This window comes from Microtus ochrogaster, linkage group LG2, assembly GCF_000317375.1.
Source record: "Microtus ochrogaster isolate Prairie Vole_2 linkage group LG2, MicOch1.0, whole genome shotgun sequence".
In the NCBI taxonomy this organism is placed as follows: domain Eukaryota; kingdom Metazoa; phylum Chordata; class Mammalia; order Rodentia; family Cricetidae; genus Microtus; species Microtus ochrogaster.
In genome coordinates this window covers 19,557,415-19,585,298 of record NC_022028.1, presented here as the reverse complement: position 1 = coordinate 19,585,298, position 27,884 = coordinate 19,557,415, and the positions used below count along the sequence as shown (strand labels likewise).

General features: G+C 42.7%; 1 protein-coding gene across 15 annotated transcripts in view; it reads right to left on the bottom strand.

Annotated features, from left to right (window-relative positions):
• Dst (dystonin) overlaps nt 1-27,884 on the bottom strand; it is a 399,168-nt gene that overhangs the window by 176,435 nt on the left and 194,849 nt on the right. For 14 of the 15 annotated variants that reach the window (XM_013351021.2, XM_026785512.1, XM_026785510.1 and 11 more), the window contains 4 exons: nt 26,737-26,826; nt 24,555-24,632; nt 23,246-23,338; nt 1,338-1,504 (listed from right to left, as the gene is read on the bottom strand). In XM_013351021.2, coding sequence (XP_013206475.1) covers nt 1,338-1,504; nt 23,246-23,338; nt 24,555-24,632; nt 26,737-26,826 — 428 coding nt within the window. Of the gene's footprint in view, nt 1-1,337; nt 1,505-17,847; nt 18,768-23,245; nt 23,339-24,554; nt 24,633-26,736; nt 26,827-27,884 lie in introns of those variants that run through there. The other variant, XM_026785504.1, reaches the window with a different exon arrangement.

Sequence of the window (27,884 nt, the reverse complement as noted above, 5' to 3'; positions counted from 1 at the left end):
TTTTTTTATAGGCAAGCTCTTGCTATGGAACCCAGGCTGGTTTCAAATTCAGTTGCCATTATGGGCTACCATGGCCAATACAGGTATCAATAATTTTAAAGCAGATGATTTTAGAAAAGCTAGTCTCTACAACTGTTATACTACCTAAAAGGTTTCAGAGAAAGAGGTCCACAGTCTTCCAGTGTTGAATGCCTGGGACAAGCAGGGATATATCTGTGCCACTGTGCGACTGACTCAGTGTCTGCACTGTACCCTAGACAAGGGCAGGCAGGTTGACCCAGCTTTTCTTCCTAATTCAGCAACCTCCATCCACCTCTATCCCAAAGTTGTTTCATCAAAAAAAGGAGGCTATCAGACTGTTTAAAAATACACGTTGTTGAGTGTGAACCCATGAAGAGTTCATTACTGTTTTGTATAATTTTTATTATAGTCAATACCTTTTTCAGTTTAGTAAGGTTATAGCTTAGACTTAACATATTCGTGACTGCAATTTGGTTCTTCAATATGACACATTCTTTGTAAAGTCAAGGAAAATAATCGAGGTTAAACCCACAGTTTTCAAGAAACATTTTCTGTGAATTTAATTTCTAATGAGATAGTAAAAGCACAGACTCAAGAGTCAGCCTGCCAGGTTTGAATCCCAAGTCCACCACCTGCTAGTCTTGTGACTAGGCAAATATTTACCCAGAGTCTTGACTTCACATATAACTATGGAGACAAGAGGGGATGGTGTGAGAGTTAATGAGTAGAACAATGTTATACACTCAGTGTTATTTCGGATGTTAACAGTAAGAGTTAATCATTTTCATAAGAAAACGGTTCACCAAGCCCAGATCAGCTGTCCAGCCACCCCTTAGAATGATAAAATGATATGACTTGGAAATTCATGGGTTTTAAGCCTGCAAACTATAAACCTTTGCTTTTCTACTCATCAGTTCCCTATAGATAAAATCTAGATCATCGACCTGCAGACTGTAGGCACGAGAGCTTAATACCTGCTAAGTTGCAGAAAAAATCCAGACATAATACAGCTCTGTTGTTCTCTGTCTACCAGTCATGTTCCTCTGTGTGTGTGTGTGTGCGGGCGCGTACATGCGTGCGTGCGTGCCTGTCTGTCTGTCCATCTTTGTATGTGTCTGTCTCTGCATCTCTCTCTGTGTACACATGCATTACAGTTTAGAGAACTAACTCAGCAGTGGGCCTACGCTGTCTTTCGTTTTATCTTGAGTTTCTGCTATGCACATGAACTGCTTTTTCAATAGTAGCATGTTACTTAAAATGTTAGAAATGAAAGAATGGCTTATATTTACGTTAGGGCAAACACACAGATTCCATACCTGTATTTATGAATGATGGCATTAAATAGTTTCCCATCTCTCCAGCAAGTAGTGAAATTTTCACACCTTACTCCAGCATAACCTTCTGTTGCCTGCTGTGTCCACAGGAGCAACCTTTCTTTCGCAGACATGTCCTCTGACTCTCCAGTTACATGGATGTCTGATATCTAAATATAACAGAAGCATTAAATCATTAGAAAGTTTCTTATTTTGTTTTCACGCATTAAATCATTAGAAAGGAAGGAAGGAAGCAGAGAGAGTAAAAATCTATGTGCCAAGTACTTACATCCGATTTTCTTTGATCCTTGCAACTCTTGTTTTTTATACTCAATATATTTCCCCTGTTTTACAGAGGAAAACTGAATTTAAAGCAGGCTTCCGGATTTGACTTATCTGTGTCCAAGCTAAAATCATCCAATTTATTTTTAAGGGTAAAGCACAAGGATTTTACAAAGATAAACAACAACAAAACCCTGACATGCAGAGGGATTCAGACCACTCCAAACTGAGGCAGCACAATGAATTGTTGTAAGAGAAACAAGTAAAACAGAATTCCCAGAAATCTTCATGTAACAGCATGCTAACACACAAAATATAAAAAACACAGCTTGAACTTTTATTCTTATACCTGAAGCAAATTATTGAACTTCCGTTTAATGCATTGCACTGGTATTTTATTTATGCTATAACAAATAAAGCTTGCCTGAAGCTCAGAGTGCAGAGCTAAGCCACTAGTTAGCCATAGAGGCCAGGCGATGGTGGCACACACCTTTAATCCCAGCACTCGGGAGACAGAGGCAGACAGATCTCTGTGAGTTCAAGTCTACCCTGGGCTACATGAGATTGATAACAATTTGTCTAAGAGAGAAACAGAGCTCACACAGGTGGTCCCAGCTCTTGGGGTCACATGCCTTTAATCCCAGCACTAGGGAGGTGAAAAAAGGAGTGATATGGCTGGGCAGAGAAAGGAATAAGGTGGGCGGAGACAAGAGCTCAGGGCATTCAGTCTGAGGATCCAATCTGAGATTCAGTCTGAGGATTCATAGGGACAGGATCGCCCCTTGGGTCTGAGCATTGGTACAGGTAAGAACTCTAGTAGCTGCTGCTCTGTTTCTCTGATCCTTCAGCTTTCACCTCGATAGCTGACTCCAAGTTTTTATTATTATTAAGACCAATTAGAATTCGTGCTACAATGCATTTCCTTATTAAAGCCTTCACTATTTAGCAGATGCTAGACAAATACATTCGTGCTGTTTTACCCTGAGAATTAGAGTTCTCACTTCAAATCAACAACTTGCTTTTTACCCGTTCTTTTATACAGTTGTTCCCAGATATCTTTTTAGTGATTCATTGTAGTCAACATAGTATATTTTAAAAGCTTCATTTCATTTGTATGTTTATACACAACACAGATCAGAGTAACTATATTGTACTGTTTAAATTTATTTAGTGGCACACCACAAAGTAGGTCGCAAAGGTGACACAACACGCCATGGTGACCATGCTAACCCAACAGAAGCTGCCCTGCAGGTTTGTCTGCATGCTACAGGGCTGCGGCATTAACCTGCTTTTGTGTTAGATTAAAACTTAACATCATTAAAACAATTCTACATTCTTTGCTAAGTGAGATCTCTTAAAACAACTTAAGTGAATTTTTTTCCAGATGAAACTAGGTCAGAAGTAAAAGTCATAAATTACTCTATGTACAATTTGATCTAACAAATATTCCATGTCAAGAATAAGGACGCGGTGCCCTCTCTCATTTTTAACTATATTCTGTAACATTTCTGGCTAACAGCCTATAAACTATTTGGAGCTCCTTGTTCAGTTACAGTAGAACTTCCATGTGAGTTTTATTTGAACAGTTCTGAGAGCCCCTTCCCACTGAGTGACAAAACAGGACAGGGATCTGCATTGTTCTCCAAGAGTCCCTTCCACTGAGCGACAGAAAAGAACACAGGTCTCCATGGTATACACTGTCCCAAGAGCAACTCTTCCTTCTGGGTCCTTCTTGGCATGGTGCTAACTACTCAGGGCACAAAGTGACTTCAGCAGGGGCTCCCCAGTAGATTCACAGTTGGGATTAACATCGATATGTGACTGTTCCCTCCATCAGAGAAATGTCTGATACCGAGAGATGAAGAACAGAAAGCAAGCCAGGACCTGGAAGAGATTTGCAAATAAGGAGAGGGGTGTGTGTGTGTGTGTGTGTGTGTGTGTGTGTGTGTGTGTGATCATCACAAACCCATCTGCAACAGAAACAAAGGACCAAATCAGAGCAATGAGAGCTGCTTCTGGTTTGAGAGCCAGCTTCTTCATCTATCAAATGAGGGTGTAGGGCGCTGATGACAAGGTTGAAGGCCTCGTTCCATCTAAAATCTTACTAAGACACTATAAACACAACAAAGAACCCAGAGACCAAACACAGAGTCAAGCAACTGAAAGTGGAGAATGGGACAGGGCCAAGCCCTTCCTTACTCTTCCCAGCTACAACAGCCAGGGAGGGGCGTGGCCAATCCAAGGACCCCAGGAACAAAGACTGCAGCGTGAGAGTTCTTCCCAGGCTGGCAGATGCTACCTTGTCTACTGTTGTTGTAGATGAAGGTGGGGCCTCACTCCCTCTACACCTAGGGTTCTACAGGGCAGTCAGCCTGGTGGAGCTCCAAGCTGAGCAAAGTCTGCCACACTGGCCTTTAAATGTCTGGGAATGGAAAGAGAAGCACTGTCTCCATTTTAATCATCTTCCCTAGGAACTTGTGCTAACCTCTACATCATGGGAAAGAATTATGTACATGGAGATACCACATAACATACAGAAGAATTATGTTTTTATTTTCCCTGTGGAAAACAATTACCACTATTTTCTACTTAATAACTTCTGAGGATACTGAGACATAATTATGTCAGATGACTTAGTGACACAGCCCACACCAATTTGCTTCTTCATGATTACATACTCAAGTCATGCGGCTGTTTAAGAATGTTCCCTCCCTGAAACAGTATGAGAGTTATTACATTCTGTATGAGAATTCCAAATTAGCATGGTGTGATCATGTCTTGCACACAGGAAATACATGCTCAGTGTATGCTGGATATTTTATTCAGCATCAGCATGGTTTATTAAGACCTGGAACACAGAAAATACACGTTGAATAATTTTTATTTCTGTTGTTATTCCTTTTTAAAAGGGAGGAGCAAAACCCTGCACTCCAAATCAGTTCTCAATGTATCAAGGATTGTTTCTGCTGTCTCTAGCTGACTGAAGAACATTCTGGGCCAGCCTAGTTACAAGAGTAATTATCCATTAACTAGGAAAGACAGCACATTTCAGCGATAAGGTGCCAGGGTAAAGGCGTGAGTGCTGTTCTCCCTGAGAGGTGTCAAGGTGAGTTTACAGGTCTGCAACACTTACAGAAAATAATTGGTCTCGTTATTAAATAATTTCCAGCAGATGAATTCTAGACTGCCACTCACACACACTAGTTCAAACTGTTACACCACACACACACACACACACACACACACACACACACAATGTTTAAACTCCAATTTAAAAACACACATTTAATTATGTCATGAGCCACGGTTTGCCCTGACACCACCACACCAGCTTGCTTTCCTCTTCTCTGGCCATTCTCAGGTAACTGTCCATCCCCTGCTGAGCCTTCCCCTCTACGCTGTGTGCTCGCTTCACTTCTGATCTGCCTCCCACAACTCCAGACTCACCAGAAATCGCAGCCCCTGAGAAATAACGCCTCTTAAGGACTTCACGAGTGTCAGGTCTCCCCCACTACCATAACTCTCCTCTAGGCCTGCAGGAGTGTTTCTCAAACCAATACCTGTGGGTACAAAGACCTCAACTTTTCACATTATAGGACACTCTTGTCCCACTCCTCAGAAATGATATACCCACAACTGTGGAGCACTTGAGTGTGTATACACACCCAGTCCTCAGCTCCACCTAATACGGAAAACTCACGGTCCTTTCTTTTCACTCAGATTCAGCATCCTTGGTATGAGCTTCAAACAAGCCACACCCTTCTGTCTCAGAGATTAACTTCTGGCAGACAGGCTTCCGCTGAGCTCCATGCCAGCCTCAGATGCTACGCAGGACCACTGTGATGCACACTGCAACCTTTAAAATTCAGTGCGCTTGAAACCGGAGTTTTCGTTACCCTTCATGCACTCCTGTCTATATTCCTACCATAGAGATGCGCCCCATCATTTGACCAGTCGCCCCCCATCAAAAACTCTGTCAACCATGATGCATCTCCAACCTCTATACCCACGTTCATCTCCAACCCCACCCTCAGTAACTCTCATGCCCGGAACAAGGAACAAGAACTGCAACATTGCAGCGCAGTGTCACAGACCACACTCCTGGTCCCTTCAGCCACAGCACACGGGGAGATGTGGGAGGGAAGGAGGTCCTTGTGCTCACAGACAGAACACTAGGGGAGCCAAGCAGTGATGTTAAACACACAGGGCTGTCCCTTCAGAGGGAGGAGTGTGTAAGCTGTTTTCTGCCCATGGTTAAGGAGCTGCTCTTCAACCTGAACAAATGCAGTGCCTGAAGTCCAAGTAAGCTCCAGTGTCACTTTCAATGTAAAACACTGCTCAGGTGGCCTTATCATGATCCTGGCCGCAGCAAAACTTCCGCCATCTTCCAGAATGGAATTTCTCTTTTGATTGAATCCTGAGGGCATTGTATTATATCTTGGCATGGGGCTTAAAACTTCTTATTCACTGCTAACACCAGCCTTTAACGTAAGGGGATGTTCTTTAACTTTTCAACTAAGCAAATTCTCTCAGAAGCTTTTGTTACTTTTCTGCTTCAACTGTGAAAATTCAGAAGCTTCTGTTACTTTTCTGCTTCACCTGTGAAAATTTAGATTCTACTTCAGTTCATTATTACTACAAGATATAATTAGTTCCACTCAAAGTGAAAGATTTAACTCATTAAGTGTATTCACACAGAAACACCTTGTGGTAGTTTGAATGTAACTGGCCACCATTAGCTCAAAGGAAGTGGCACTATTGGGAAGGGGTAGGCTTGTTAAAGTAGGTGTGGCCTTATTGAAGAAAGTGTGTCACTTTGGGGACAGGCTTTGAGGTCTCATTTGCTGAAGCTTCACTTGGTGTCATAGTTCATTTCCTGTTGCCTTCTGATCAAGATGTAGACAGCACCTTGTCTGCCTGCAGGCCTCCATGCTCCCCACCACACTCTCTGCCATGATAATGATGAACTAAACCTCTGAGACTGTTAGCAAAGCCCCAGTTAAATCTTTCTTTCCTAAGAACTGCTGTGGTCATGGCATCTCTTCACAGCAATAGCAACCCAAGCTAAGATGCATCCCAACCATTGCATGCATTTTGCTATTCACACATGGACGATCCCAATTTCACAGAATGAATGAGGAAATGCTGTTTGCTTCTCATAGAGCAAACCTATTTCAGGGCAGCGCCCTGGCACAGCAGAGTGTGCAGCAGCAACCGCCATTACCACCACTCTATATGTACTCCTCCACGATACATGATTCTAAGTTAGAAAGAAGAGTCTTTGGGATTTCTACATCAAATACAAATACTTTGTAGAGCCCCCACAAACACTAGCTTTCAAAGAGCACTACCCAGTTACTAAAATGCCCACAGATTAGTTAACAGCCATCCAACTATACCGAGGGTTTGCCTACCCGTGTGAGCGGTGCAGTTTATTCTTTTTGTTTGCTTGTTTTTTTGTTCTGTGAGACAGGGTCTCACTGTGTAGACCATGCTGGTCTTGAACTCACAGAGATCTTCCTGTCTCTGCCTCCAAAGTGCTGAGATTAAAGACATGCACCACCATGCCTGACTTAGTGAATTCTTAGAGAAACCCTCTCTCGGGAGAAAAAAAGAAAGCCCCACATGCTCCCCCTCTCTAGGTCTGTGAGAGACTTCTACCTTTAGAATATTCTCTTCCTAGTCTGCCTAGTACAGACCCATCAGGTAGGTATTCAGTAGATGCCTACTAGGTGAAAAGGCATGGACTGGGGGAGAGAAGACCAAGTATAAATCAGAAACATTGTATGCTGCCATTTGAACCTCTGCAAACTTAGCCATTGTAGGAAATGAAGTGATCATAGTCAGCTCGGCTTTCCAATAGAAGCTTCCAGACTGACCACAAGGGTCACAAGGGTCCCACAGGGAACCAGTACTAAGTAGAGATGCTACACCTCACCTTCATCATCAAACCAAAACAAACCAAAAACAAAAAGTCCCAAAATTGACAGGACATAACCTGGAAACTCCGCTAACACATCTGGGTTCTCGGATTTCATTGACAGTGGATTGCTAAATGGCCTAGTTGCTGGGAGTGAGTAACAACAGCATCACTGTGAAGCCATGGGATCTGGAAATGAGAAAGACCTCCGAGCGGTCAACATCACCAGACAACCGGGAAAGGGAAGAGCCTATTTTTACAGAAGCTGTCACCATCATGGCATGCACGCAGCTCAGCTGCTCCCCAAACTCCAACACTCCCTGAAATTTTCACATTTATTTCACTTGGTTAAATTTATCTTGGTTATGGGAGACCGAGTTCTAGGCCACAAGAATGTTATGGAAGCATTCTGATACAGAGTTCTTCTATCCTAGCCTCATGCGCACACTTAAAACACATATGCATTTAATATTCCACACAAAAAAATCACAATTTTATTTTTAATATTTAAAAATAATTATGTCATTTTAAAAGCTTTATCAACTTGACATATATGTATAAGTAGCTAATGTGTACAAAAAGTAGAAAAGCAACATAAGCTATTTCCTGTAGGCAAGGCTATAAAAAGAAGATCAAGGAATCACAGAATTCAAACTGACAGAAAGCAAAGCCACTGGGGAAATGCTGTCCCTTTAGTGGAGGCCATAAAGTGAAAGTAAATAAGACACTGTGCCCAGGGCCTAACATTTTGCTTGCAACTAGGTTCCCTAAATTCCATCTCACGGTTTCTGAGAGTGAAATTTCTCCTCATATTTAGAAAAACATATTATCACTGCCACTGATGAATTTGTTTTCCTCAGCAGCCAGAGTGCACGTCACTAACTCAACAGCTTCAATTACCTTCACCTTCCAGCATTAACAGAAAAGAAGCCACTGCTGGGAAGATGCTGTTCCAGAGACTCATCCCGTAAGGGCATGCATCCCTTTGTTCCACCTCAACATTTACACCCAAACTCTCCTGTATGGGGAATGTCCGTTTCAACAGGGACAGCGCAGCTAATACACAGAAAATCAGACCTTTCTTGAGGCATCAACACACTTGGCTCTCTCACATAAATGGGAGATAGAGGGTTCATTAAAAAAAAAAAAAAAACCAAAAAACTTCCCAGTAAACTGGGTGTGGTGATGTGTGATTACTCAGGAGGCTGAGGCAGAGAGATTACTTGAGTCCAGAGATCCAAGGCCAACTTGGAAAACATATTAAGAGATTCCATCTGAAATAAACTGTTACAATAAATAAATAAATAAATACACTGTTACCCTCCTTCACTGACAGCCTTCTCCCCACAGACCTGCAGATCTGTGGAGGCCCAAAAATGAGCCTATTTCCACCTTGTCTAAATGTCAGAGAGTTTGAGGTTGCTCAAAATGGTTGACAATAACCAGGGCTACACATCCTGACCTAGGGTGTGGCTGCTTAGTCCTTTAGACAAAAAGATGGCCCATACAGGGAGATCCACTTCCCCCTGACCAATGGTCGGAAATTCAAGCATACTCCTGCACCTTCTTTTGAGATGGGGGTTTGACCTTGGGAGAGACTGTCTTCTGGACACTTGGTTTAGGGTGCCTAAACAACAGAATGCTGTAGTCAAGAATTAATGCCTTGCTGGCACAAGTTACTGTTCACGTAGACCTTTGTATCATGTTAATGCAGTCTTTTGGTTTCTTACCCTTTTTGTATTGGGGTATAAAAGTGTATGGAAAATAAATTCTGCATTCAGTATTCAGTGAATTCAGCTGAGTTGCCTAAGTCTTAGTGATTCTTTCTTATCTCTGTTCCTCCTACTTTACATTTTTCTAACCCTCATGCCCCTACCCTGCTAAGTGGTAGACTTGTCGAAGCATGGTCCCCGACACAGATCTGCCTCTCTTATTCTAGTGTGCAATGTCTTTGAAGTGAATCTTCTACTAAGGTGTAAATAAGCTAAGGTAACTTCAAGAACTGGCTTTTCCCAACAGGAGAATTTCTGTTTGAATAGTTGAAGCTTTCAGGTACCTCTGGAATTTGAAGACGAAAACAAACTGATCTACAATGGTTCAAGAAAGGAGTGAGAAGAGGAGAAAGGAGGAGGAGGAGGAGGAGGAGGACAGGATGCAGCATCCTTATTGCTATGTAAAAGGTTTCATGACAGCAGAAAACGTCTCGGTAAAACCTGAAAACGTACAGAGCTCTTTGCTTCAGAGGACAGTTAGCGGGTCTCTCTGTACTGCAGGAAAAGATGGTGAAAGGGTGAAGGCCATGGCGCACCTTGCATCCCGTCTACTCCTACAGTACCTCACGTGATACAAGCAGCCACACACATTTTAGAGATGGGGATAATAAGACCTCTAAGGTTTGTGACTGAAGATCTTCTGTGTTCTTTATTCTACCACAAGTATTCCATAACATCCTAGGAGTTTTAGCCACTGATAAACCATCTGAGACCTATGGCGATGTGGAAACGACGGCCAGTCAGAGGACCACGTACACAGAACACAAAGTCCTTAACCCCTTAGGTGGGCTTTACTGACTAGTCTCGTCATTTTAACACAAGCTAGAGCTCTCTGGGAAAGGACAGTCAACTGAGAAAATGCTCCCAACTGTCCTGTAGGCAAGGTTCTGGGGACATTTTCTTGGGGATTGATGTGGGAGAGCTGAGCTCACTGTGGGTAGTGTAATCCCTGGGCTGGTCGTCCTGTAAGAAAGTAGGATAAGCAGGCCAGTAAGCAGTGTTTCTCCCGGGCTTCCGCTTCAGTCCCTGCTTCAGTGTCCCTGCCCCAACTTCCCTAGATGATGAACTGTAGATGTGTGAGCCAAATAAACCCTTTCCTCTCCAAGTTGCTCACTGTTTCCATACACAGCAACAGAAACCCTAAGACAGAGTTGAATGGAAAAAAATGCCATCAAACAGAAATTGTGTTTCTTCGCATGTGGCATTAGAATAAAATATTCTATGTGAGACTTTTGATAGTATCAAGAACGGAAGCCACAGTTGGAGAGAAGGAGTGCACCACGTGCTCCTAACCCAAGAAGTTTTTCACCCAGGGACGTCCGGAGATGGAGACCAGACCACAGCTGCGGAACCTGGCAGCCTGCAGTGAATCCCATCCTTCCTAACCAGTGGCTTCTCTGGGCATCAGTTTCCTTTTGTATAAAACAAGGAAGCAATGGCATCTCATAGAGGTCTCAGGACAGTGGGTACTCCAGGGTAAACTGAGGCCAGTGTACAAGGGGGGAGTGCTAATTAAACTCTGATCTACACCACTTGCCACTGCAGTGGGCGAGTCCGCTTCCACATGGAGCCGTCAACACAAGCATGTATTTTCAGGTTCAGATGTTGCTTCTGAAGACAACTCTTTCAGAAAGCATTTACTATTTTGGCGGAAATAAGTGTAATCAACACATTTTTAGTGGCTGCTTCCAAGTTTAAAAAAAATGTGTTAGAATGTTCTGCAAAATACTTTAAGTGAAAATGTTGCTCAAACACCATGAAACCGTAACAATTACAAACCGCCTACACGAAGGAAAGGACTAAAGTGATTTACACATTGGCAAAAAATTCAGGCTGGGGTTTTAGGTTAAAATAAAAAAAAAACCTGCTAAAAACAGTGCTAAAGCTAAGCTGAGGACTACTCAAGATACCCCTCATTTTTGTCCAAACATAAAAAAATATACCCGCTTCTTTGGTAGAAGAAAGAAAGGGGCTCACGGTTTTATAGGTACTCCATCAAGTTTGAAATACAAACATTGTAAAGCTGATTGGGGTCCAAATCCTATGTGATTACATTTTCATTAATTAAATAGCTATAGGCAGTCAAAAATCAATAAACACATTTTCATTAAGAAGATAAAATGGTTCAGAAAGAAACAAATTACTCAGTTATATAAAAGATAATCTTCAGTTTCAGGACGCAGGATTAGCCTAGCACAGGTCAGAAAGAAGACATTCTGAGTTTGGCACAATCCTATGAATTTTGAAACTGAAGTATAAAGAAAAAAAAATAATGAATATATCCATTTCAGGGTGACTGAATGTTTCCGTGTTCCTCTCACATTCTGAGACGGCTCCGAATTGGTTTCAAAACTTCAGATCTAAAAGTTAATGTAATCAAAAGACCTACTCCTCATTTGTCCAGACACCGCTAACATCTCCACAGCTGCTACACTTCTAATCCTCATGCTCCTCTCGAGGATGCCTGGCTGACGTCAGCACCACTGACTGGCAATTCATCCAAGGACAGAAAGGCAGACGGAAGTATTACTTTCACTAGCTAACATATCAGGCTTGTGGGAAGGAAGTTCAACCCCATCCAGAAGCCAGAGTTTCAAGGACTTAGGCTTATAGCCTGGTCCCCACTTGTGGCAAACAGTAAGCTGTGCCATGCAGAAAAGGGTGATCTACTCAACTCAGGGCCTTGTTTTAACCCAACATACAGTAGAGAGTAAATGTTCGTCAGAAAGGAAGGGGAAGAAATCACTAAAAATAAAAAAGTGTACATCTATACATGAGAATTCACAGAAATGTAAAACTGGGAAAGGCAGGTGAAGGAAAAACTCAGCTTGGACAACTGGGTCAAAACGAGGTTCTCTATGTGCTAGTCAAGTAGGCTGAGTGGTCTGTCTAACCCTTCTGAGCCTCACTTAGAACCACTTCACAGGCATCCTCAGAAAATGAATGTTGTTGGGGGAAGAGGCTAGCATAGCAGGACCCGAAGAGTAGCATTAGGATTAATTAATAGAACCATGATCTGCTCCAATAGCTTCTGAAAGAATATGAAATTACAGAAATGACAATGCCTAACTCTGTTGCATGTGTGTTCTGCACAGTGGCATGCCTTTGGTAGGGTCCACCAAGAGCATCCACTTCACCCAATTCCTGTTCACTCTGTGTGTGTGTGTGTGTGTGTTCATACATGTAACTTAAATGCACCTATGCTTACTGTTAAATGTTATAATTGTCTGTTCATTGTATCTCATTTCAGACAATAAAAACAGTAAGTCTCATGTTTTAAACTTGTATGTACTTCTAAGTCTCTTACAAAAATACTTTATATTTAATCCAACCCTCATTTGAAATACATTAAGCTGTTCTCTACTATTGTCAGTTCTGACATTAACCTTTTATTGCAAGCAGTTTTTTCTTATTTCTGTTTTTTTATGAGAGTAAATCTTAGTTGTTAAGTTAAAAGCCAGTACAGTCATCAGACCCAGCTCTCCAGACAGATTCTAATACTGTAGTTACACCTGATAAACAGCCCTCAACTGCTCTAAGATCTAGGGAATATGATACTTAAATTTTTAATTATTAAAAAATTTTTTATAACAAAAAGAGACAGTTTGACTCCAGCAGTACTCTACTTCCTCCAAAGAAGACAGAAGACAAATGGGCACAGAACAACATCCATCCACAATTCACTTCAATTGCCAAGAGCTGACCACTGGGAAAAACTGCCTTTCATCTAAACTGAAGATCACCAGACAGTGGACAGAATTGCTGGAATTGATAGCCTAGCTGCTCAGGTCAAGGTAGGCTTGTCTTCCTACAGATTTCTTAGCCCACAGGATCTTCTGGAGCCTGGCAGGCCCTGTGCTAAACAGCAAAAGGCAAATAGGACCTTCAGAGACCATGGATGACCCTGAGGAGTAGCTCTAGGTGCCAACCAAGTAAGTTCTCTGTTGCTTTTAAATCAGTAACTTAAGTAAATTTTATTCTTCCAAAGATCTCTGATGCAGTTGGATAACTGAGAGGTTTTGTCAGTATAAAAGGATAACCTCACCAAACAAATTTCAGTAAAATACAAATACAAGACCTACAAGTTAGAAAGGTTTGAGGACAAATACAAGTTATCAAATTTCTCTCACGCTGCCTTCCATAGTCTTAAAAATACTTTTCATCGTACAAAAATATCTCTCACAGTTATTCTGACATAAATATGCTACTGTTTATATAATGCATATGTCTAAAACTTCTGTTTTCACAACCCCAAAGAATTCTTGTGAGTTCCAGGGAGCCAAATTGAAGAATCCATCTTAAACAGGTCAGATACACCCCTCACAATTCCCTGGTCCTAATAATTTCTTTTTCCTAAACTTAACTTTGTCCTCTGTTCTGCCAATACTTTAAACAGGTATAAGAGATACCAGACATTTCCATACTACAAACACTGGACAGAAGCAAAGAGACCAACTATGCCAGAATGTGACCAGCACCCAGCCTTCTCAGGTTCGCCCCGAAGTCAACACTCACAAATAAGCAGGAAGCAGTCTTGAGAATCTGTCACCCCAATTCCTTTAACCTGTGGTACCTAACCTCCCACATTTTTATTATAAAAAAAGAGATGGGATTATAATGATCTGTCCTGTCCCTTTAAGAGACAAGCCACGCCCACTCCCCAGTCAGCTGAGGCAAGCTGATCTTCAGCTTCCAGCCTGAGTCCCTTCCTTTTCTATCGCCCTCTCAAAGAGACAGCTTCCGCCTCTCCCCTCTCTCCCTCAATCTCTCTCCCCCCCCATCTCTGCCTCTCTGCTTGTCTCCCCTTCTCCTTTTCCCCTCCATAACCACTAAATAAATATCCAACCTCACTCTGCATGGCATGCCTATCCATGTCTTTATCTCTCGCCCGCCACAGCATGGTTCCCTGCTCGGGACCAGCCGCCTTCGGAGACCTGTGACATGGTCTCATGGTGTGCCCATCTGTCTGTCTCTCCTAGTGGCCTGCTGCAGGAGGCATTTTGGGAACTGTGCCAGTGACTACCTAGAACTGGCTGCTCTGGGACCTGCAGTGTCTCTGCCACTGCAACCACTGGAGATCCTGAAGCATTTTACTCAAGCCATTACAAAGACTACCTGTTCACAAGGACTACCTAAGCCTTGCCTCTTATGTTCATCATTTCCAGCCTTCGCAGATGATCTTATGAGCATCAGCCCTGGCTCTGATTTCTTCTAGAAGTTTTCATCAGTCTTTTTGCTTTAAATTACAGAACTGTGGTCTCACTATGTTGCCCAGGATAAAATGCAGTGGCTACCACAGACACGATATGAGTTCTGATCCATTCCATTTCTGTACTGGGCTGGCTGGCTGCTTCTTATGCTAAGCAGTCCACATCCCTTATTTGGGCATGGTGGACTACTTCCTGAAATTCCTGAGCTCAAACAGAGTTCCTGCCACAGCCTAGTAAGTACTTAGGACTACAGACTGGCAACCATGCCCAACAGAACTTCTCTGACAATGAGACGTAACAGATACCGTACTGTTGTCTAAATCAGCTAATCATAATAACTTGTGGAGGCCCCGGAAAATGTGAGCCTATTACCACTTTGACCAAAGGTCAGAGAGTTGGAAGTAACCTCTATTCCTTCAAGGTTATTGTGCTTCTACCTCAAACAATGGTCCCAGCTAGATTTATATCACAGAGTTCTGCTCTCTCAAGGTTGTTGTCAACCGGTGTGGCTAATAGTCAGACCTTGTGTTTCAGGAATAGAGAAGTAAAAGTTTCTACCTCAAACAAAAGTATAAGGATCCAACAGAGTTCCAATTCCATTAAGGAGATAACATTGGATTCCACCCAGGGAGTGGTTTGCCTGCAGAATATTTCAGTCTAGGGTGTGAGTGTGACTTGTTTTAGAACAGCAACAAAATGGTTAACTATGGTATGGAGGTGGCCTGTGCCCTTCACTGGTCTGTTCATTTCCTTGTACCTTGTTAATGTAGTTTTTTGTCTTATTCCACCTTTTGGGGTCAGGGGTATTTTAAGCAATTAGAAATTAAACATGGGTGGTTCCAATATTCACTGGAACTCCCTCCATGTACTAGTCTCTTGTTTTTCCTGTTTTACTATTTTCATGTCTTCATATTCTTTATTAATGTTTCTAGGTTCCCCACATCCCTACAATGAAGAGTGATATTTCTGTGGAGGCTGGTCCCCGACAATAACTGTACTATCTTAGAACACACTGGGTTGTAGAGCTACTGTGAGCTTCCTTTTCTTCACTCTGTGTGAGATCCACCTATTTTGGCTATTTCACGTAACTGCTGGGGAGATCCAAGTCTATAACATGTTCTGTAGCATTTTCTAATTTAGGAGCATCATACTAATCCTGGGTACTAATCATACACACCCATCTCTTTTCAAATCCACCCATGTGTCCCACACATGTTTGTATGCTTACATGATATACTCGTCAGACATGTATGGAAGGGGAGCCCTTAGCCTGGAGTGCCTCTCAGCACATGACTGCAAGGATTTCAAGGAGAGGTAGGCTGGTCATCGGCACAGAGAATGACCAGTGTCACAAGACCAAAGGAGTTCAAATCAGGTTAAGAGGAGCTCAAAGAATCGTACCAAATTCTACTGCAAAGCCACCTCTACAGTGTTCAAGGATGAATCAAAGGAGAGGAGGTGAAGAATAACCTCAGGCAGACAATGGTAGTGTGGCTAAGGAGAGATTTCTGAGGAAGAAAGACACTAATGAAGGGGCTGGGCTTGTCACTTCCATCTAATTACCTATGAGAAGTGAGGAGTCTGTTGTGACACAGAGTTCTACAGACAGTCCCACTGGAACACACTGAAACAAACGGAGGCTAGAAGACACCTGCAATGATACAGGAAGAAGGACCTCAGACAACAGCTGAGCCTGCTGGCTCTCAGTGGACAAAAGCATAGCTGCTACCTCGTTCTACTCTGATCTAGACGACACTACACTTAGTTACACACTGCTGAGCACAATCACTTAACAAATCTAAGTGGCAGGTTTCTGCCTTATTTCTACATGTATTTTCCAAAGAAACTTAAAAACACATTTGCTATAACAGATCACAAAATACTTGGCATGAGGATGATGACAAAAAGGGTTATGTGCACCTCAACAGGTTGTAATGATTTCCAAACAACAAAAGCACACAGAGTTCACGTGAAGCCAAATGAGGGAAATAAATCTAAGACACCAAACCAAGCTCCATTCATAAGCACAGGGCAGCTAATATGTGTTCTTCTGCACTGGCCTTTATGCCTGATCTACACAGATAATGCTACAACTGGATGTTTTCTTTATAAATGCAACCACCGCAAAAACAGAAACAGAACTTCATGAAGCAGAACCTTGGCTAGGTCTGGGTGTACATAAACAGGAACTCAGGCACCAAGGTCAGCAATGACTATGCATAGTAACCCTAACAAACTTCTGTCTGCCACCGCCAACGATCCACACCAATGACACGATGACCTGCCCTGACCTGCCCATGAAGTCGGGCATCACGAAATGCTGCTTGTATTCGGGTATTTTGGGGTAAAAGATAAAGTTAGGAAAAGTTTAAAGAAAAAAAAAAAAAAAGAAAGAAAACCCTGCATCAGCAGCACGGAGAAGTCATGTAAGTAATGTACTTCCTTAGGAAGTAAATGACACTGATCTACTTACTTTTGAAAGACAAATAATTTTTGTCTTTCAAAAAAAAGCTAAATATCAGTGTTAGGGAAAAAGATCTCAGCTTCCTGTAGCTTGCGTCATATCTCAGTGCCAATGACATGATGCCCCAACAATTTCTAATGTCAAATCAGGGCCATGGAATTTGGGCAAGTTAATCTGTGTCTCCACCCTCAACACACAGAAAAGCGAAAGCAATTATGTGAATGTTTTGTGCATGAAGACTGATAGAGAACTGGAATTTGGCCTCTTGGACTATGGACCAGAAGAGCGAATGCGGAAAGAACTGCGTATGTCCTGTCACCACTTATTCCTTTAAACAATATATAACACTTTATATTTTAATTGACACAGTAATTGAATGTATTTGGGAACTACAGTGTGTATATGTGTATAACTGGCAATGATCTAACAGGCAATATTTGGGCAATCTAGTATCTCAAACACTGATCTTTGTGTGTGTGCATTAGGAACATCAAAATCCTCTATGCCGTCTACATCAAGACATTCAGCTGTCCTGTTTTCTAATTTAACTTTCATCTAACACAGAGCTAAGTTTCTGCAGCTATTCCAAAAGAAAAATTAAGAGCCACAGACTAAAGAAATTAAAGCTAAGTATTCTGTTCAATCAGGGCTTTCCAAAGCTATGCAACAATTAAAATATTTACGCTACTGAAATTAAAGTGAGGACAAGAGACATGGCTAACACAAAAGTTGACATTACAGTGTTCACATATGAGGACTATTAAATTTCACGTGAGCTAATACACAGATGGCATTTTAGAAAGGCAACCCGCAACACTCGCATCTGGTGTGAGAAGGGAGCATTCGTTCACACTCTCTCACTTACCTCACATCCATCGTTCCCAGGTGTGCCCCCGGAGACCGAGGGCACACTAGCACAGAGGGAATGGTACCTCCTTTTTGTAAACTGAGGACAGTGTGCTTCATGAGGGTGAACTCTCCTGCGGTGCTCTTGGATACCGCTGTAACTTTTTGACAGGTTTCCCACAAACACATTGTTTCTGAGTGTGTTCTCTGTGACACAGACGGAACTTAAGCTGGCTGACTTTTGGCAAAGAGAATCGTTGTCTTTTCTCGGGAATGGTCTCTGTTTTGTGTTGACATCACCTAAATGTCTCTCTGTCTCTGTGCGACAGGAAGGGCTATCTTTTTCTAAATGTCTCTCTGTCTCTGTGCGACAGGAAGGGCTATCTTTTTCGGAAGTTGTCTTGTCCCAGGCACTAAGTTGTACTTCTGAGTCGCTGCTCTGAGCAGAGGAAACTATCACTCGGTAGGAGCCCCTGTCTGGAGCACCCGGCAGAGGTTTCTGCTCACCGTGGTCTGCTGCAGCTGTCCTGGCTGGCTGCACACCACCCTCCGGTGCGGGGCTTGTGGCGGGGTCCTCTGGCACCAGCTCTCTGGCTGGCACAGCTGGCTGTTCCCTGGCAGGCTGACCGCCACCCTTCTTGCCTTCTCTTTCGCTGATTCGCCCCGCAGGAGCAGAGTCACCTCCAGCTTTCTGGAACAGTTTTCTTCTGAAATATCTTCTTCCGGGAGAGTATTTTTCAGGGCTCAAGGGAGTTTTGGCAGGATCAAAATACTGTTCTTCTTTCTCAGCCCGAACACAGCCGCAGACATTCCCCATTTGATCCACAGGCACTCACGGCTCCACGAACTCACTCATTTCAAACTCCGGAGTGTCCAGGACCGGCTCCACCAAGTCCTGAGATGCCTCTCTGACCCGTAATTCCTAGCAGACTGTGTGACCATCCTCTTCAGCCTGAAGCCATGTTGTTTATGAGAAAATCACTTGCAAGAAATGCCGTGGCACCCTGCCAGCTGGTCTCTGTGTCTTATTAGGCACTGTGGCTTATTCCTGGCCGCCAGTCCTCTGAGACTAACACGACTACTCACAATCAAACAGGACACCAAGGCCTGCGCTTCATTCCAGAGACCACCACCCGCGGATTATCAGAGCGCCTCTGAACAGCGCACACAGTATCACCATCTGCCTTAACCTCTGAAGCCGAGCAAAGGGAAAGTAAACACAGCAGGAAGACTTCATGGTAAAGTGCCCTTCAAGTTCTGTCTCAAAGTGCCTTTCAAACTCCAGTGCAGAAAGTCTCTCCTCTATGACTCCCACACCCCTAAAAAATCACCAACTAATTTTAGGGCTTACATAAATGAAAACCTTAAGAGTCTCTCTATGTGAAGACTAACTCAGAAAAAAAAGGGGGGGGAGTAAAAATAAGATTAAACAATGGGTTGAAGGGAAGACAAAACACTGAATGCCAAAAATATTTTAATCATCTCTAAAGCCAGTCTTTTAATACAGCTTGATATATTCTCAAATAATAACGCTCTCGGTTGCCTGCTCCTTAGGGTTGTCACATGAGCAAACGAATAGGGAGTGATTTAAAGGTGGAAGTTCCTGCACATCTGACACATACATCACGGCAGGTCAACTTTCTGCTCCGTAATTGCACTTGGGTTACATATTAAACAGCTTTAGTGGGGCCATGGTTGAAAATTAAGAAGCCAGTATGGAGACTGATACTTTGAGCTGTGCATATTTCTAACGCTGAGTCATAGACCTGGTGCAAAGGAAATTGGTGTGACATGAGAGAGATTGTCACACAGGCCAAAGCCATTTGGAGAGCTGGTAATACCTTCCAAAGGTAGTGTTAGTCCTCCACCAATCACAGAAGCAACTCACGCTGTGTTTCTGAGGACAGATATGCAGTCAAACGCTCAGGTTAACACAGATGTTGTAGGTGTCTGTAACATATCTGTATTAAAAGGGTTACTTAATTATTTAAAAATATTAACATCATCCAGTGACATAGTCTTGGGCTTGTTTGTCATTAAGTTTTCAATGTCTTCAACAGTAACGGAGCAGCATTTAAATGCAGACCGGCTGCTATGTGTACTGACAGGGTGGAGAGCAACGGTGACTGGCACTCCCTCCACCCTTCCCCCTGGCCCTGCCAAACTAAGCAACTGTCCATGGTTAAGTCACATGCACCGTTCCCTTCCAGAAATGGCTCAGCTTTTGCATCTGCCTGGTAACTGGTACCTTTTCCAGCCTTCTCCCGAAATGCCCTGCTGGGCCTGCCACAACCCCTCAATTTTTCTTCACACACTTAGATTTGTATTTATATCGCAGTGGATGTATAACCCTTGGTTACAGCTAGCTTACCCTTTAACAGAGAGCACACCTCATTGTGATCGAGCATACAGTGAGTGCTTCAGGACATGAGAGTGTCAGGAGTATAAGTCCTACCTTCTGAATGCCACACTGAAGAACAGATTCAACCTCTGATGCTCAGAAGCATCTTTAAAAACAGACCACTGGTTTGTCTGAAATTTTTGTCTTATTTATGCAACAAGCAGAGGAAATAAAAGGCTACACACTCTGGGCATGGCAGGAGTTGGAATCTTCGATTAGCACAGCAGTAAGAAGAGCTTTATTTCATTTACATTTTATTCAAGCAACCATACCCAAACTCTACCCCTCCTGCCTCTCATCCCTGACTCTGATACACGAGCAGTACCGCAATGGCTGGTTTAACATGCAATTCTTCTTAAATGACCCTTTGCTTTAGAGTCCCTCAAATGCGGAGTCTACACATGCTGCCTCTGATTCCTGCTTACCCACATCCCCATCTGTTATTTCCCTGTTTCTGCTGCAAGCAGCTGGGGAATGTTTCCTCTGCCATCTCTGGTGGCATTTGAGACTGTTAACCAGCCTTTTCTACTCTTGTTTTCCTTCCATGGTTTCGTCAATCCGTTTTCCCTTTGCTTCACACATCTCTCTGAATGTTCCTTCCTTTTCTTTTCCTCAGCAAGACCTGCTCCTGCCCCATCGTCCTCATGGGCCCTCCCGACGACAGGGGACCCTTTGCTCAGACTGTCAAAACCCTTTTTGTGTTGATAAATCCCTGTACCTTGACTTCTCAGGTCTGCTCTGCTCAGCAGACTAGCACACAGGATAGCTCACTTACCCTTCAAACCCATCCAGAAGGTCAACCATTTTCTCCCTGCTACCAACCTTAGATCTCACAATATATTTTCTGATGTCCTAAAGAGTTTAACCTGAGTCCTCCTCTCCATTTTATATACCCTGTGGCCAAAGTTCTTTCTTCCTTTTTCAAAATGTCACCTCTTGGATACAATTTTCAACCCCCAACCTCTATCCCTCATCTCTGAAAATAATTCAGTTTCTTGGCTCTTTTCAGGCACGATGGCCACTTTATTTTCATATATTTTATATAGAACTAAAGATTTTAAAAATTAATTACATTTTATTTATTGGAGAAGGGTACACATGCTAGCATACAACTGGAGGTCAGGGACCACTGACAGGAGTCAGTTCTCTCCTACCACGTGGGCTCAGTGTCGAGCCTTTGGGTTTGTCGACAAGAGCCTTTGCCTGCTGCACCTTCATCTCGCTAGCCCACTAGATTTTATTTTATTAAAATATTTTTCCCTCGAGCTCAGTCAGAGTGGCCATCACAAGAAAGAATTTTTTAAAAAGCCAAGAATGAAATTGTTTCCCTCCTCTGAAGTTCTTTCAACTGCCCCACAGTGATCTCTAGGGTGACAGTCAAATTAGACACAGCCTGCCTTATCAGTTATGTGATGAACTAGCTGGCTCCCCTCCAGTGAGGGGCCTCAGACTTTCCCATCTGGGTCCTCACAGTTTCAACCATAATTTAGAAAGTGCTGTGTTGTGGACACTGGTTGAAGATGTGTTTCGTTTATGCTGGGGACCATTTGTTTAATGATGCAGACATGTGTTGCATTCTTTCATGTTGCATTTACTTAACTCTGTGAAGCTGTGTCACTTTGCCTGTCTAAAACACCCGATGGTCTAATAAAGAAGTGAACGGCCAATCGTGAGGGAGGAGAAAGGATAGGCAGGGCTGGCAGGCAGAGAGAATAAATAGAGGAGAAATCTTGGAAGAGGAAAAAAGGAGCAAGAAAAGGAGGAGAGAAGGGTGCTAGGGGCCAGTCACCCAGCAACACCACCAGCCCCGGAGTAAGAAACAAAGAAAGGAATGTAGAATAGAAAAAGGTACAAGCCCAGAAGGAAAAGGTAGACGGGATAACTTAAGAAAAGCTGGCTAGAAACAAGCCACACTAAGCCCGGGCATTTCTAAGTAATAAGACTGTGTATGTATTTATTGGGATAAAACAACGACAGGACTGAGCTAATGCGCTGATGTCTAGGAGATAACAACCGAGTCACTGTACATGAAATCACTCTTGAGTCACCTCTACTTCATGCAGTCTGGTAGCATGGTCTGGCTTGTGTCCCACGAGCAAAGCTTTGCCCTAGTTTAGTGCCGAGGCCTCTTTGTGCTTTTCAGGGTGTGGTCTTCTGATAATGACCACCTTTAGTGCTCTGAAGTCTTGGCCTGCAGCGCTATTCACTGGCTTGCCTTGACTTCAGCAATCCGGTTGACTGGACACTTTCATCAATAGTCCCGTAGGCAGGCTGGTCAACTCCACATCCCCACTTGCCCGATCCTATCAGCCCTGGGGTTTTCATTCTAGAGGATTCTTCCCTTTCCATAGGGCTCAGATCCAGTTCCTAAAAGAGCTCCTTTACTCCCTCCCCGTGCCCCCAAGATTTGATTTAAAACCCCACCTACTTCCTTCTGGAGCTAGTAAGCTGTTTAGCACAGTACTACTGAGGGTCTGACAAACGTTTTGTGAGACGAGCAGCCAAAGAACTAAAGCAAAGCACAAGGCTCACTGTAAATCCAACTTCAGATTGTTTTCAAACCGCATGGCTGCCCTCAGACCTATAGAAACCACAGTTGTTAGGTGAGACTTTTCTTCTAATCTGGCCTTTTAGATTACGTCTACTGCCATCTAGTGACTACTAGAGGAAATTGAATTCCTGATACTATGGATTTGGGTCATAAACTCTTTGCATACTAAAACAAGTAACACCGCCCAAAGAACAAGAGAAACATGTAGGCATTTAGGAAAAACAGATCTCTACCCCTCAACTCTAAGATTACAAAAGAAGGTCTTTAAAGGCAAATAGAGAAGCTCTCGGAGACCAGGAGATGAGACGCCAGGCTCACCGTGCTACTAGAAAGGTAACTGGAGTAGTGTTCTGAAAATAGCCTGAAAGTTGCTTTTCATTCAGAGGATATCAAGCACCTTCTCGTGAACCACCTGAAAACCAGCCGCAAGACACAGAAACAGCAATGAAGAAAGCTCGGACTTACCTGAAAGTGCAAAATTATTGTCCATATTAATCCCAGAGTCAGCTTAGGATTCCCATCTGTTATGTCATCATTCCTAATATTCACTAACTTCACCTGTTTTATAGATGAAGGAGAAATAAACAAACTTCATTATGAATCAGGCATGAGTTCTCTTTACCTAGAAAAGAAAGGCTAAATCATCAAAGAGTGCAAAGACCACTAATACTGTTTCCCTTCCCTTCTGTGGTCTAGAAACACAAAAACTAAACTGGGTATGTTGTGGTTTTCTAGAACAAGGACCGGAAGTGCCCACTTGTCAAAAATGTAATTCAAAAGATGGGGCCTGGGTAAAACATTGTGATCTTAAAATCAGGGGACAACTTCTTTTGAAATGAGCTTATTTCACCCTTGCAACCAAGCAGAAAATGGCCCAAGCCATACACAACTTTAACAGCTTGTCCATCTACTACACAGTTTTAAAAAAACTACTTTGCATCTAGAAGCTGAGCAGACATTACCGGACAGGGCAACATGCAGAACCAAGCTTATCAACTGTTCACCTCTGACATTCAGGTAGACAAATGTGATAGTCTCCATCACTCGCTTCTTACACAGACGAATTAAATACCAAGACATATGTCGTTATGTTGCACAGTTTGTTTCCTTATTTAATAGAGAAGGATGAGGCAAGGATGATCCTTCTTCACCCTGTCCCTTGTCCCTTCTGTCAGATGGGAATGCAGGAGGCACCTGTCATTGTCCTGCCCTTCAATCCCAGCCTCTAGAGTCTAGAACCACAAGGAATGACTTTGGTCTTTATGAATTATACAGTTAGTCTACGAGAGCAGCACAAAGAAGACCAAGCCAGTTATCTACTTACAACCAACAGAAGACTGTTGCCCCACTAGTGGGTACAAACACTCCTAGCACTGTTTCTAGAAGCAGGGTATAAGCTATGAAAATATTCTAATCTATGCAGTGTAGAAAGTGAGGTGTTGCTGCACCCCTACATGGAACTGTTGCATCCACAGGCTTTCCTGACATACTGTTGCTACTCAGATGGCTCTAACTCCCCAGGCAATGCACTCTCATTCCAGCAGGGAGAGTCAGTTCAAGGGGGAATAAAGCACTCCCCATTCTTCTGAGCTTGCACTCAAGACTAACTTCCTTTCCGTAGGAACAGATGTCTGAAACCATCCTTAAACATTTGCCTCAGCAACATGCACCATAGGTACAGACCCAATTAAACCTTCACATTACCTGACATAATCCTACGTAGGTGTATTTAATCACTTGTGTTTCTAAGGCTAGCGTCTGGACAGTCCCCTACCTGGCGTCTTTTCAGATAGTCCAGTGCAATCTGTACGTTCTGCAGTCGGTGGAAGCGCATCCGACCCTTCTCTCTGGGCTAAGGACAGAAAATCAGAGGCGTAAAGATACTACTGTTTACAACATTTCTGACCATGCTAATTTAAATATATTATCTGCTTTTCAGGTAGGCCCATACATGGTTCTTTTACTTTTTAAAAGAGGTTTTTAACCATTCTCTATTATCTTGGACTGAATTTCAAGTCTGAGGGACATTTTCTAAATTTAGTTTAAACATATGCTTTATTCCAAGTGCTTCCTTTAAATAAAAGGAAGACCTTCGACCATGGAGAACTTTGGTGTCCACCAACAGAACAATCCTGGCCAACTGGTGCTTAGCTATAAAATAATCATAAATCTCCATTTCACCTTCTTAATATACACTATCAGCAAGACGGTTTTTCTAATTATACTTATGGATTTATGAAGATGAGATAAAAAATAGCATGCAATTAGTATTTGAAAAATGAAAAACAAAAAAACACCAAGGAGAAAGATAAGAGGTTTATTTAGCTGTGACTGAGAGGAAAACGCAGCTTATACTATGCAATACTTTTCCTCTGTATTTTTTTTTCAGCTTTTACACAAAGTTGGACTTAATGTCAGGCAGAAAGGACTCTGTACTTCTGTGTTTCATTGGATGCAATGCAATTGTTTTCTCCGTCTCAGGACAAGTTATCAAATCATAGTTATTTTCTTTACTGCCATTCTCCTTAAGAAATGGTACACATTAGCAGAAAGAAAAAAGAATCGGAGCTGGAAAACACTTCACAAAAATACAAAGAATGGGGCTGAAGTGTATCACATGAAATAGTCTAAAAGCAAAAAGGCAGAAGAAACTGAAGCCTTCACTTCGGAAATCTGTTGACATCCAAGGTGCCATGATAAAAGACAGCAGACCATAAAAGAGAAAAATAATTTTGGTGTCAGGGCAGAAATGAGGCAGAAAGTTCACAAACTGGATCCTATAGAAGGACGATTTCCAAGGAAATAGCAGTGGGGAGTGGGATGCAGATGGCCAGAGCAGCTCATCTGTCTCTGAGAAGGTAGGCGGCCCCTGTCAGCTAAGTGTCAGACCGCCTTGTGATCTTACAGGCTATGATACTTAAAATCTTGCCCCTTCTGCATCCCACAGATGGGTATGATTTAAAGAAACGGATAAAAATCTCCCTAAGCCCCACTCCAGAAAATTGTCATGCTTGAAATATCAAGAAGGAAATGAATGTGCATAAAAATTAGTATACTAGTCATCAGTATTCTGTCTATATGCAGTGTAAAAAAAAACCTAATGTCTAAATAAGTCAGTCATTTCAGCTCTGAAGAAACCTTTAAAGAGAAAATATTTCCTTTGTCCAGTTTCTCAACAAAGACCAGTCTGCTCTGGGGTTGGGTGCCTGTGTCTCCTCTATGAGCTGGAGCCCGTGAGTTACTGGCCTATCGTGTTAGCACTGCACTGCACGCACGCCCTGCTAGGTTAGTGAGTTACGGGGGTGACACCTACCCCCTTGTCCTCATCCTCCACATCCTCATGCTGCTCACACTCGCATGCTGCTGGTGCACTCACCAACCGTAAGGTCTTCAAAAAGTCTCGCTCCCTTGGCTAGTGAACATAACAGACAGAAGACAGGACAGCAAGGATACAGACAGACCGGGAATGAAAAGGAGAGCATGAGCAGGGTGTAATGGGGGAGAGCAGATAACAGAGAGGGAGAAATGGTCACACAGGAAGGCGAGGACATCTGGGGTAGCCCCCTTCTCAGAAAGGGAATCTACTGCCTTGCTGAGCAGGAGTCTTTCCATGTATGGTTACATTGTGTATGGACTTCTTTTAAGCAAAACCAAAATAAAACCAAACAAAACAACAGAAAACAACCCAAAAAGAAGCACAAAGAAAAATAGTAATGTTAATTATAGAACCTATCATGAAAGCAAAGACGTCTTCAGGTCCACATCGCGTCATGTGGAGATGGGGTGCTGGAGATGGGGTGCTGCAGCAACTGACCAGAACTCTTGTCTTCTGGTTGAAATTCATAGTGTGAAGAATACATGTTACAAAAAGCCTAACATCTGTGCTGCAAACACCCTGGCCATGTGTGCACAGAACTATAGGCTTAGCAAAATAAATGAGGAAACTTCTAACTTACCAAGGTGTCTCCGGAAAGGACCTCCAGAAGGGAGATCAAATTGTGCCCGTCCCTCAAGTCTTCGTAGAGATCGTTCACGTGTTTCCGAACCTACGCAGAAGAAACAACATTCTTCAGTCCCGGAACTGAGAACCGGCTTTACCATTCCTTCACGTGGTGTTCGCCTATGCATTTTTATTCTCTCATTACTTGAAAACTTAATTTAAAACCAAAAAAAAAAATGATTTTCAGAGCAACTATTCATAAAGATGACCAGAACTACTAACTTTTTAACACCTCAGACTAAGTACTATCATGAACTACTTACTATATGGGCTTACAAGGTTTTTTTTTTTTAATAAGATTTATTTATTATATATACAATGTTCTTCCTGCATGTACACCTCCATGCCAGAAGAGGGCACAGATGGTGGTGAGACCATGTGGTTGCTGGGAATAAAACTCAGAACCTCTGGAAGAGCAGCCAGTGTGCTTAACCTCTGAGCTTTCTCTCCAGCCCCAGGACTGTAAGTTTTAAGTATACATAATATCTTGACTTTATTCATGGTCCCTGACACAACCAGGGCCGTCTTAACACAGAGCATTGTTTCTGCCTCCAGCTGGTCTTCATACTAGCACAGTGGTTCTCGGGCTTCCCAACGCTGTGACCCTTTATTATAGTTCCTCATGCTGTGGTGATCCCCAACCATGAAATTATTTTTGTGGATACTTCATAGCTGTAATTTTGCTACTGTTATGAATTGTAATATAAATACCTGACATACAACCCCTGTTGCATGGACACACATTTATGCATCTGTGTGGGGTGTGTATGTGTGTGTGTGTGTTCTATAACCTCTCTGTTTTGTTTGTTTTACAGAAATAAAAACCCAGGGCTTTATATGCTTGGCAAGAAATCTATCACCCAGCCATACGCCTATCCTTGGCAATTTATTTTAACAGTGTTAGAAAATATATCTCCTTAAGAGTGTCATATTTTAAATTTACTTGTTTCTATGCCCAGTGTGTGAGACTTTCTGTAAAAGTCACAGGATCTTTGAACACTCGCATATATATACCTTTGGCATTGTACTGACAGATACAGGCAAAACGAAGACTCAGAGGCCCCAATGCTAAGGCAGTGCTTGTCATGGCAAAACTGACTTGCT